Raw genomic sequence first — 13,480 nt, forward strand, 5'->3', positions numbered from 1 at the left:
GATAAATATTTAGTCTAATTAATCATCACGATTGTACATCTGTTGTGTACGGAAACCGTTTTATTTTCTTGCCTCCTACGAATAACCTACTGTTTGTAATATATTACAAAACGTTTTTAATCTGATTATCAAACTAGATGCAGAACTTATATTTTATGTTATAAATTACAGAATAAACAGAGAGAAAAAAGAAATCAGAAAATGTGGAAGATATTAACAATACATTAACAGGAAAGGATGCTATAACATCAGAAAGGAGAGATTCATTGTATTCTATAAAACTGTCCACTATTTATTGGCAAAAAGTAGTAATATTAAGCATCATTTTTACAATTTAAAAAAAGTCACATAGTTGGAAGAAGTATGTCCGTCAAGAATAACATTAGTAAATAGAAAATGTCCCTATCACAAATAAACGTTTTCGTCAATAAACAACTATATATCAATGCAGATTTTAACAACAAATTCCTTAAAAAAATTCATCGACTTTTGTTGAATTTCTGATTGTGTTTTGAAGAGAAAGGAGAGTCAAAGGTGTCAAAGTAAAAAACACAAATCGATCCTATCGTAATGATTTATGGAAATCCTTTTTTAACGTATATACCAACAAAAACCTCATCATGACGACATTTATTTAACAAAGAGTTATGTTTAAAAAAATGAAAAATGTGCTTTTGTCGATTTTCTTCGATTCACTGTTGTCGCACTTGTGTTGTGCTTTACTAGTCTTAGCCCAATATTGGTCTTCAGTATAAGAAAATAAAATGTATATCATTTTAAATAAAACTTTATTTCCCGTTATCATTTTTTATCTTCTTAAGTTTGTTTTATCTATGATTCCACTTATAAATTTTCAGTAACGTTGAAAATAAAATATATTGCCGGTCGTTCACTGACTTAAATTTATTGGTCGAAAAAAAAAATTGAATAAATGACCAAATCATATCTTGTGTTTATCTTTAGTCATCGATACAAAACTTTGTAAGACATAATATGCATTATATGTGTGTCTACAGGAAAAAGTAAAAAAACAAAAATTCGGAACTCAGAGGAAAATTTTCTAAACTGAAAGTCCCTAAGAAAATAGCAAAATCAAAAGCTCAAACACATCAAACGAATGGAAATTTGACACAATACTTTGAAAGGGTGAACATATGAAATATGTATAAACATAAAGTATATAACTAAGCTACGACACTCCTTTCATCACATAAAAAAATAGGTTTTGTAGTTATGAATCCATCGCTTTAAAATTTTTGGCTTTGAGTGTTCCTGGTGAAGGTTGGTATAAGCTCTTCAGATGCATACAATTTATAAAGCGTAATTTTAATTTTTTAGCAGACGCAAATATCAGTACCGAGTACCATTGCAATTCAAAACGATGTTCTAAGAGAATATGATAAACAGATAACTATAAGCAAAGAACTCAGAAATCTGTGAGAGATTTATAGTGTATGCTTACCAACAGTCTCACTATCATCCAGATTGCAGTTTTCCTCGTCTAATCCACTTGGACAGTTAATCTTTCCATTGCAAGCAAGAGTGTTGCTGATGCATCTTCCATTGCAAGAAAAATGTTTGGAATTGCAAGTTTCGTCTGCAAAATTGAATTACGTAAATATGAAAAATACCGACAAAACTTGTTTAATTACCTGACAAATATTACAAGAAGAAAAAAACTATACAATTTGTGTCATGACGCATTTCATCATCACACCAGAGTTATTCTAGCAACTACACATAGTGCAGATAAAAGATATTATGCAAATTCTAGATGCATCATCTAGTGCAGATAAAAGATACCATGCATATTAGTAACAAAAGATAAAGGTATTTAGAAGAATTCTCAAAGAGACAATTATGCATCTTTGGCCAAATGACGTGGATAGTAAAACCTTAAAATGTTTACAATGTTATACTTAATGTATGCTATACAACATTGTAAACCTCACGAATATACTTAGACAAAACTAAATTTCAAATATTTTATTTGCACAGATTTTGTTGTACATAAAAATAAACACTACTTCTGTTCTTAAACCGACATATTAAGAAACTTGAACCGTCTTCTAGTATTTCATTCTTTCACAAAAACTAAATACTAAAATATACTTACTTTTATAAAACTTTGTAAATAGAAGATGTATTGTAGGTTTGTAATTAAGACTGCTGCCAAAGATTCGAACAAATACTTTATTTGTTTTCGATTCAAATAGCTCGAAAGGACCAGGGCCACAGTTTTGCATTTGTTTATCTGTGTTTAAAGTTGACCCATCATAAATTTCTATTCTGTTGAGTCCACAGTTCCCAGCGCTATGAAAATATGTAGTCACTTGTGCAAGAGCTATCTACAATACAAATAAAGTGATATTTGTATCGATTTAAATTATGTATTTCATTACAAGATTATAAGGGAAATATATATAGGTTAACTTGAGAATGGAAATTGGGAATGTGTCAAAGAGACAATTTTAAAACAACCCGAACAAGGAGCAGACCTAGTTCAGCGAAAATGAACGTAAAACTAAATTTCGAAACATATTTATAAATGAACCAAAATAAATATAAACAAAGCTACACTAACAAAGGCCAGACAGACTTGATATTGAAACCAGTTCGAATAAATGCAAGCAAATAAAAACCAACTGAGTGCATTCCTGTCAATCGACCGAATGATTATAATTATTACAACATCGGAAGAAATGTTCATTATATTAAGTAGACAAAATAAACACAATTAAAGCACTTTATTATCAAACCTTTGGAAAGATAGTATGCTATAACAAAAGTTTAATGTATGCGTGTGCTGCTATAAGCTAGATACCTTTGAGTGACGTTCTGTATCAATTTCCCACGTGCAGTCAATAGGCTTATTAACTGGATATCCAGGAGACGATGTATCAGCAAATGGAATCATGTCAGAAGTTATTTCTCCTTCAGGTCCTACCTTTTTATCGTAATGTATTCTACAAACTACAAAGAAAAAGAAAGCATGGTGTATTATTATCATAGTAAGAACATGTATATAGTATGTGAACGAGAAGATCACGCAGCTTCCCTTTTGTGATTTAAAGCACCAAATATTTGACACAAAAACAAGAATTTACAAAAACTCTTCGTGTTTTATTTACAAGTAATATTGACATTCATGTCAGTCAAAACTATTGGATTCATTGTCCCCATTTCTCATTACCACAGATTCTATGTATACAGGAGCTTACATTCTTACATCCCTAATAGATATTTTTAATATTCAGCCTTTTGACTGTTTCGAAATTAATTACTCATATATTACATTGTACAAGACTTATTAAACTTTGTATTTGTCCATGCATATTTTATGTTTCTATTACGGTATTTTCAAATTTTTTAATCAAAGATAAAAATAAAATTATCAAATGACCAGAATTTATTTAAATTTATTAAAAGTCGACGTTTAACATCAATAATGTGTTACATAGAAATGAAGTTTCACAAATTGTCGCACTTCATGTAAATAAAATCTACATCTTAGAAAATATTAAACTCATGTATCAGAAAGTGGGTAAATGACTAAAAAAAAATAGCTTAAACATATCAGACAACTAATGTATCGTTACCAGGCGTGGCAGCAGAAAAATATCTACAAGCTACAACACATGTACCAACATTGCCATTGTAATTCACATGAATGAGAATTAGACAAGATATGCATAGACATGCGAACATAGTATTCTGGTATTCTTGGAATCAACTTTGGCATCTTCGTATAACCTATGTTGCCAATTAATTGTATCATTGTCTCGTTAAAACAATATTTATTATAGTTTCCCTATCTCATAAATGTGTTTATGATTTCTAGGAATACAAGAGTCCTACCTTTCTGTTCTTCTTCTTTTTCTTTATATCCTGAAAAGATCAAGACAATATAATATACCATAGTCAAAATCAAATAGAAAAGGATTATAACAAATCTATCATTGAATACAAAAATGGATACTCACAACACTAAGCATTACAAACTGTTTACAGTAATACATCTGTGCAAGTGTGCTTGTGTTGTATTTTCAACGCTTAACAAAAATGATTAAAACAAAATTGTTAACGACATAAGGTTGATGCATCATCGCTCCTGTTCCAGCAAAACATTTTCAACGATATATGGTCGTGGGTTGGCGGGTTCACATGAGAACACGGACGCTTGGTTTCGATTCTCTGTCGGTTCGAACCAAAGAATTCAAACTCCCTTTGTTGCTTTGTCTACTGGCAATAAGTGTTTACTCTAAAAGAGTAAAAAAAAAGTGTTCAGGTAGAATAATGTACCTTACATACTGAAAATGAATATAGAGCTAGCATGCTAACTTGCACAAATTATTTCGATTTCTGTTTTATAATTTTCCTAAAAAGCATTTCGAGTATTATTCATTATAGAATTCGCATTTCCAATTGAACGTTGGTAGTTGAACGCAGAAAACAAGATGAAATTTAAATGCTTTTGTTTTTGTAATTCATTTATTGACTGTTTATTGCCAACCGCCCGATTGCAAATATTTCAATTCAATATTTCAATGATTAAACATGATGGTACAGTGATTAGCATCCTGAAGTAAACAGCTGCACCATGTGCATGCTCATAATAGTTGCGTCTTAATATCCATTTATATATACAGGTAGTATAAGAACGTTCAATAAGTCTCATAATTTAGGCCAGAATAAAACAGACGTACAGCAGCAAAATTGCTTGATCGCCAAACAGGATAAAGACAGGTTCATCAATTACAGCGTATAAGCATTCTAACTCTTGACGCATAATCCGCCACATAACCTCAAAGTTACATCCACCAGTAAGTGTCATATCACGGACCAGAACAAAACTAGTAGTAATTCCAGATTTACAAAGTAAACAACAACAATAAATTTTTTTGGTCAAAATATTTCTATTTTAAAATTAGAAACTGAGCCAACGGACTTGCTAGGTGCATATCAATTTCTCTTCATGACCATGCTTTAGAACATTAGGTGGAGTAGTCGATATAAAGTGATATTGATATTTCAAAAACTATCTCTACGCCTAGTTTATCAACTGGGATCACGGTATGATGGTAAAAATAGGATGCTAAATGATAATAACGCCTTACAAATTTCGTCCTTCCGAAGCGAACTCACAATCAAACTAGAATTGGTCCCTCAAGAATTTAAAAAAGTTGTCAATACGTGAAATGAAATCATTACGTGTGCCATAAATCTATATAAATTAGATTTATGACACAATGTAAATATAAAATCAATTAAAAAAAGGTGAATGAATAAAGGTAACAATAATATACTGCTGTGAGATGTTAAATAATTTCAAAAAGTCAACCATAACCATGAACAAAAGTAGAATAATGTACACAGGTAAACAAAAAGTTGTAAGGTATACATATGGCAAGCCGTTTTACTATTTATTCTAACTTCAAGATATCTCATATAATATATATATATATATATAAGATATCTCATATAATATATAAGATATCTTATATAACATATAAGATATCTTATATAATCCAGTTTTTATAAGATATCTTATTAAATTTTAAGATATCTTATATAGTTTATGAGATATCTTATAAAGAAAATTATATGAGACATCTTATAAACTTATAAGATATCTAATAAAGTACATTAGATATCTTATAAACTATATGAAATATCTTATAAAGTTTATTAGATATCTTGAAGTTAGAATAAATAGTAAGACGGCTTGCCATATTTACAGTATAATTTAAAAACGAAAATATTTTTTACAAAATAAATAATAATATCATGCATGCAAATATGCTAAATTCTAGTCACTCAATTGGCATCTATCACTTATATATTTACATACCACTTTGTGCTACAAATGTGTATGTAACTTTGAATCCTCTTCCTCCCAAATTCTTATCACTGACAAACTGTAACCACATAAACCTGGTAGACGATGTTATTATCTTGGATGGGTATTCATTGCCACATAGTTTTGCTATCTTTGGTGAATAACTGAATGGACCATCATGGACGGCTAAATAATCAAATTTGCAGTCTTGACTGACTTCGATTTCAAACCATTCCCAGAAATACAAATGAATCTTGTATCCAGGTGGAGCTAAAAATATTTAAAAAAAAAAGCAGCATTATATCAATTCAATTCAAATCAAATCAATCTTTTATTGCCATAAAACTACATATCTATAGTATGTGACACATATTACAAAATGAAATTTAACAATTTCCCAGGTTAGGGGAAGGGTTGGGATCCCGCTAACATGTTTAACCCCGCCACATTATTTATGTATGTGCCTGTCCCAAGCCAGAAGCCTGTAATTCAATGGTTGCATGACGTTTGTTTATGTGTTACATGTTTGTTTTTCGTTCATTTTTTTTTTATATAAATAAGGCCGTTAGTTTTCTCGTTTGAATTGTTTCACATTGTCTTATCATGGCCTTTTATAGCTGACTATGCGGTATGGGCTTTGCTCATTGTTGAAGGCCGTACGGTGACCTATAGTTGTTAATGTCTGTGTCATTTTGGTCTCCTGTGGACAGTTGTCTCATTGGCAATCATACCACATCTTCTGTTTTATATAATAACAAGATCATTAATATTATATAATAGAAGTACATATTTCAAGAGTCTCCTGTCCTCAGTTCAATGGACTGTTTTTAAAAGGACCCTAACTTATTTACCTGAATGTGTGATCTTGGGTTGACTATATACTAGAGTATGTTATTTAAATTTATAAAGTACATATTCTGATTTATCCGAAAATGAAAATAAACTTTCTATTATTCTGGTTTCTATTACAATATAAAAAGAATTGAATTTCATCATCAATTTATTGGCAGTTTTTGCATAATCCTTCTTCAATAGAAAATATGCATTGTGTTTTTAAAAGTGATTATCATCCCTATTGTTTTTAAAAGTTTTGATAACGTCTAATCTTTGAATTTCATATTCGACATACGTTTTTTATATTCCTTTAGGAATTATATTTGTCGTTTTGATCATGACTTTTTCAAATGAGTATAGTTCCATGCACAGACACTGTATGGTCACGTTACAGCTCTTATTTTGTGTTTAAAATTATGACGATTTTTATGAAAACGTTCAGTAACACGAATTTTAATTGCAGTTATATATTGTATTATGTAAGTCGCAATATGTCTTCATCTTGAAGCAAACAGTACAATATTTCACTTTATTTCGAGGTTTCGAGGTTTTAACATACGTGTACACTACCATGATTTTTGGTCCGCATTTTATTGACTGATTTTAAATAATATCTTGCAATTATCGTTAGCTATAAAAATTTGTTTTTAATGTTGTATTTTTTTTTTAAATTCATGTTTTTACTAATTAAGTTTTGTCCTATCGGCATAATACGAAAAGCATCTGAATGAAAATTATATGTGCTATTGACTGTGTCTTAAATTTGTATGCAACCTCACTACCAGCCAAAATGAAAAATATGTTTCAGATTTTAGTGGGTTTTTTTTCAGTTAAGTCCGTCAGGGGCAAGCCAATGATGCAATCATAATTCCGTTATAACACCATACATGTATGCAAACAGTACAAGAATACGATGCATAACATCAGTATAATACAATAAGATGAACTTGATGGTTATCTTATATTAAATGCTGTTGTAAAATGACTTTCAATAAAAAACAATTATAAAAAGAGTTACAAATTTGAAGTGCTCAATGGACTAAGAGGCGTGTTTGATATTTTATATTGCTGCTTGGAACTTTTATGTTGTGGAGCTGTCTATTTTGTATTTTTTTTTTAATTCTCATTTTCACTAAATTTAATGATTTTTTGTCCTATCGGCATATTTTGATACGAAAAGCATCCGAATTGAAATTCTTTGTGCTATCGACTGAGTCTTAAATTATCTTAGAAATTTACGTGCAACTTAAGATTTGTTCTCTTATGGGAACTCCTATCTTTGTATTACCGAATAACTCCCTTTATTATCAGCTAATCATCTCTCCGATCAAAAACAAAACATGTGCATAAGCTTGTTCATATTTTAGGGAAATCAATTTTTCTATTTTGAATAAATGAATGGAAAACTTATCTTTTGGCTAAGAATGCATATAATATTATCAACAAGATTTACAAAATGCAAAAGTTGTGCTGATTGTTTGAACATAAATCTATCATAAGATATAGATATGGCACGTCAAAGCAGATAGCCTAATGCTATGATGTATACACAATAATCAATTACAACGATTGATAAACATCAGCAAAGACTTGTTAGAAAAAAGTATGATTTCATAATAAATTAATGATTTTTCGTTTTTGCAATAAAAATAATAATAAACCAAACTTATAGAAGTTTATTTGGTCACCTCTAATCGTATAATAATGTTGCCTTATATCTGTCACGAGAAGAGACGAACATAATTCGAAAGATACTGAACAACTGCCATTTTCCTGACTTTGTACAGGACATGTTTAGAAAAAAGGTGGGTTGAACCTGGTTTTGCGGCTAGCCAAACCTCGCACTTTAATGGCACTGTTAAATATAACACTAAAATAACAACATTACATGACAGGACTACAGTACAAATTAATGCAAGAACATTAAGGACAGAGAAATACACAAATAAACATTACATGTAATAAAATATTTCGACATGCTAATATTTATCAAAGGTACCAGTCATATAATTTTATACACCATGCGTGCGTTTAATCTACATCATAGACTAGAATTTGATCCTTTTTTTTAATATTTGGTGAGTTGTTTAAAATGAGATATCTATGCTTGCTATCTATACATAAAAAATCTTTTGTCTGGTAGAATCAGTTAAAATTATAATTCTAATTTGTCTAAACTAAAATATGAATTGTAACTACACCAAAAATGTCTTTATCTTTCATTTACCATGTTTTGTTATACAATAAGATCAAATTGTTGAAAAACTTTTCTCACAAATTATTGAAAATGACTATCCTGTTGCAAGTTAACACCAATATATTAATGTACAATAATATACAGTCAATCGGTCTTACACGCCCAGTAGTCAGCACTTTTTGTGCTGACATGAATTGTCATTGATTTGGTTATATTTATTTTCACTGTTTACAAATTTTAGATTTTTTTTGAAATACTAAGGCTTTTTTATCTCAGGCATAGATTAACTTGGCTGTATTTAGCAAAACTTTTAGGAATTTTGGTTCTCAATGCTCTTCAACTTCGTACTTTATTTGGCATTTTAAACTGTTTTGGATTCGAGCGTCACTGATGAGTCTTTAGAAGACGAAACGCGCATTTGGCGTATATACTAAATTTAGTCATGGTATCTATGATGAGTTTATTTACGCTCTTGTATTTATAATACATGCAATAACTATGTTCATGTTGTAATGATAAGATTTTGGAATCAAAAAATTGCATAGAAGAAAATGACCACCTACTATGAAAAAGCAGACTTCTGTTTACATTTGAAGTTTCCGGCACGCGTCGGTTCAATTATTTTAAACTAAGAATTAACAGATTAAGATAAATGTTCAAGAACAACATTCGATTATTTAACCAAAAAATCAGGTAATCTCTTTACAATTTTCATCCGACATCTTATTTATTTGACTAATATAAACAATTCGTGTGGTTTGAATGTTCTTTAGATTCTTGAGCAAGGCTCCTGTTTATCAGTTTGATCACTTAGAATTATTTTTATGCAACTTCACCACCATCCAGAGGCAAAAATATTTTTCAGATCTTAGTGCGGGTTTTTTCAGTTAAGGTCCGTCTTGGGCAATGCCAACGATGCAATCATAATTAAGTTATCACATCATACGTTCATGTATGAAAACTATATACAGTACATGAATACAATGTATAATACCGGTATCAGTGTAGTACAATACGATTATTTTTCAATTTTCTTCAACTACGACTACGACGTCGATGACATATATCACTATCTACCGCAAAGTTTGTTTGCAGTCGTATACAAATGGTTGTTAATTCGAAGTGCTCAATGAATACTACAGTTGTTCAAAAGCACACTACTATGACTACTTTATTGCAATACGTGGTTATAAACGTGTGTTATATATTTAATGTTGCTGCTTGGAAATTTTATATTGTAGAGCTGTCTACATTGTACTTTCTCTTTCATTAATGTGTGTGTTTTAATGATTTAATGCTTACACGCTCGAATTTGCATTTGTAAAATGTGAATTAAAAAGGGACATTTTATTATTGAGTAAAGTTTGGATCAGTAAATCGAAGCTATATACAATCTGTAATTAGAGATGGGTATTAATGGATTACAACAACACAAAAATATAGATTCTTGTTAAAGTGTGTTATATATTTGTTTTGCAACTCAACCCTAATCGTTTGATTTTCATCTGAAACATCTTGTGAAAGTATAATCATTTCAACTGACAAAGAACGAAAACATCTGTCCACACATCCCGGTGGACTGATGAAAGAAATGCGAGTGGTTTTCCTTGATTTTATTCTTATCTCCTCTGATTTTAATGAAATTATTTCAACGGTAAGATACGCTTGGGGTTTAAAAATTGTTTTAAATTAACAATATACTGTGAGCACCTGGCTTAGTCACGTGACAGTCAAAGCAGACTCTAGTCAGTCATGGATCGTTGTGCTAAGATAAATTCGGATTCAGACTTTTGAAACAGGCAATCACGTAGTAACCACAGGCCTAAAATATATACCAAATGTTCGATTACGTAAAAGATTTCACCCTACATCTGGTATGCAGCTAGAAGTATCATATGTTACAATTAATCTGAACTTATTGATAATTTACAATGTTTTCTCGACTTAATTGAAATAGTGCTCATAAAACTCGTCTGCTAGAAAATTTAAATGACGTATATTTATAAACTAAAATATCTATACAAGATCAAAAATCATCATAGACTTCGGCACTGAAACTTTTGCCATTGCTTTATTTTGAAGCTCCAGTGGCCATTCCATAAACTATGAAAGGCAAATCAATATTTGGCTTATGCAGATGCCTTCTAATTAGAAAATGCTAAATCACCACGTTTCATACGCTCTTACCTTCTTTTCAAGCATCAGTGGTAACGTTGCGAATTTTAGGTCGTACACACATTATAGGTCAACAATAATTCAATGTGAAACCATTATGAAGAACAATGTGATATATTTCATCTAATTTCAGACTCCATTACTCAATTACCCGCACCATGGGAGACAACAGCTAAACATTTTTTTGTTTTTGTTTACACAAATTAGATTTACCATCGGGACGTATATTTGTGCACGAGGTATAGTGATGTCAGTTGAAACATCGGGATTCGATGTATATTTACAAACATGGGTGTTAAAGTATCGGAATCTTTTTTTATCTGAAAACGAAGAGCGAAGTCAATTTATCAAATCCGTTATTTTCGACTAAGTTAACTAGCATATGACTCGTCTATAGCATAAAGGTCAATACTACCATTATAGATAAAAAGCAAAAGAGAGTTCAAATGAGTAAGGCTAATGTGCATTGGCCGCAATTCATCAAAAATGTCAAACTTAGTCGTAGAGTTATTCGTCATAATTTATATATACCTTTATCTTTGTTTCAATAACCCAGGGTTGCGTTCAATATAGTAGCAGCTACATAGGTCTACGTAGATTCTTTTCTACTGAATGCGTACTTAGCCTTGCTGCGATCTATTTGTTTCTTTTTTAGTGATTTAGATTATAACACAATGTTGACTGCTGTACCCTTATTTTTGACATTTTTTACCTATTAAGTGACAATGTCTATTTGTTTCGTTCACGCATCGTTGTCAATATAATGGAATTGGAAGCGACTGTCAAACAAGTGAAAGGTTTAGCAAGATAGTTCAATCCTGTACCAAGTCAGGAATATTACAGTTGTTATCCATTCGTCTGATGTGTTTGAGCTTTTGAATTTGCCTTTTTACTAGGAACTTTTCGGTTTGATTTTTCTCGGAATTCAGTATTTTTGTGACTTTTTTTAGCAGATAGGATAGCTTTTCGTTCAGTAGTCAAAAACTGCGTAGCTCTATGTAGATCTATGTAGCTGATACGATACTCAAGCAACCCTAGGTTCATTATCAACAAACAGAAGAGTCAGTAGTTTGGTTTGTGTTTTGATATTATGAAAATGAACTAATGTACTGCCGACAGTAATCCAGACTTTAGTTGTAATTCAAAATCCGTCTTTGTTTCAGAGTTAGTTTTATATCTAGATTGTATTACTACGGAAGCCGATAAGGGCCATTAAAAAAAAAAATTTATGTCGTAATTACGACATAGCATGTCGTAATTTCGACATAAAATGTCGTTATTACGACATCGCTATGTCGTAATTTCGACATAACATGTCGTTATAACGACATCGCTATGTCGTAATTTCGACATATCATGTCGTAATAACGACATCACTATGTCGTTATAACGACATCGCTATGTCGTAATAACGACATCGTTTAATATATAAGAATATGTATTATGATTGCCAAGAGACTAAATGACACAGATATTACAACTATACGTCATCATAATGCCCCCAATAATTAGAAAAGCCCCCGCATAGTCAGCTTTAAAAGAGGGAAGAAAGCTACCAGAGGAAGAGTCCCCGAAATACTGTTTTGCGGACAGTGTTATTATTCAATTATTAGCTCTTTTGGTAAAACTCCAAATTTCATATTTAATGCATGTTATTGTTAAATAATTTACATGAAGCTTAATAAGTATATACTTGTTAATTGCATAGCTTTTGCTGTTTGAATTCATTGGTTAAAGATATTTATTTATATTGTAAAGTTTTATATTTGCATCGTCGCAAAATCTTTGGATACCTTCTTTGAATACCTTCAGTGAGAAACTGATATATTTTATAAACAACAATTGAGGTTAATAAACTAAAGTTAGTCAAATGGGCTACGCAGTCAGAGTAGGTAGCTAATACTATGTGAATATGCGAGCCTAACTTGCCAATTAAGCATCCCATCTCCCTCAAAATAAGCGCATACTACATGGGTTCTTGTAATGAGGGTTAATTTTAAAAAGTATCAATTGCTCTAATGCTACTTTCAAACGTTGGGCACGATATTTCTACAACACTGCGACGTCGAAGAGGGAGTCTTTGACTTCGATTAATTTTTGATCGGTTTTTTTATATTGTTGGTTGATTCTGGTTCTGTTCGTTTTGTGATCGTCATTTTATCAAAAAATTACCTCGAGTTGTGGAAATCGATATAATAATGTTTACCCTTTAAGGGAGCTACCATTTGATTTTTTAGGGGGGGAGGGGAGGGGAGGGGGGAGGGTGGGGGAGGCTAGGATGAAAAAATTTGTCCTGCCTTTTTTTTAAGTTGTAATCTCTAGTCCTGCCTTTTCATTTGTTCAGTCTATTCGGTTCTGCCTTTTTTTTCTTAGCTTATCCTGACTTTTTTACAACAATTGTCATCCTGCCTTTTTTTTTGGCCAAGTTACTCATC

The 13,480-nt window shown here is 31.1% G+C and overlaps 1 protein-coding gene across 1 annotated transcript in view; it reads right to left on the reverse strand.

Annotated features, from left to right (window-relative positions):
- LOC134721363 (neuropilin and tolloid-like protein 2) overlaps nucleotides 1–13,480 on the reverse strand; it is a 37,519-nt gene that overhangs the window by 6,055 nt on the left and 17,984 nt on the right. The window contains exons 4-8 of the mRNA XM_063584316.1: nucleotides 5,852–6,109; nucleotides 3,859–3,888; nucleotides 2,825–2,973; nucleotides 2,117–2,348; nucleotides 1,463–1,597 (exon numbers count right to left, since the gene is read on the reverse strand). Coding sequence (XP_063440386.1) covers nucleotides 1,463–1,597; nucleotides 2,117–2,348; nucleotides 2,825–2,973; nucleotides 3,859–3,888; nucleotides 5,852–6,109 — 804 coding nt within the window. The remainder of the gene's footprint in view (nucleotides 1–1,462; nucleotides 1,598–2,116; nucleotides 2,349–2,824; nucleotides 2,974–3,858; nucleotides 3,889–5,851; nucleotides 6,110–13,480) is intronic.

The sequence above is a fragment of the Mytilus trossulus genome, chromosome 6, assembly GCF_036588685.1.
Source record: "Mytilus trossulus isolate FHL-02 chromosome 6, PNRI_Mtr1.1.1.hap1, whole genome shotgun sequence".
Classification (NCBI taxonomy): Eukaryota; Metazoa; Mollusca; class Bivalvia; order Mytilida; family Mytilidae; genus Mytilus; species Mytilus trossulus.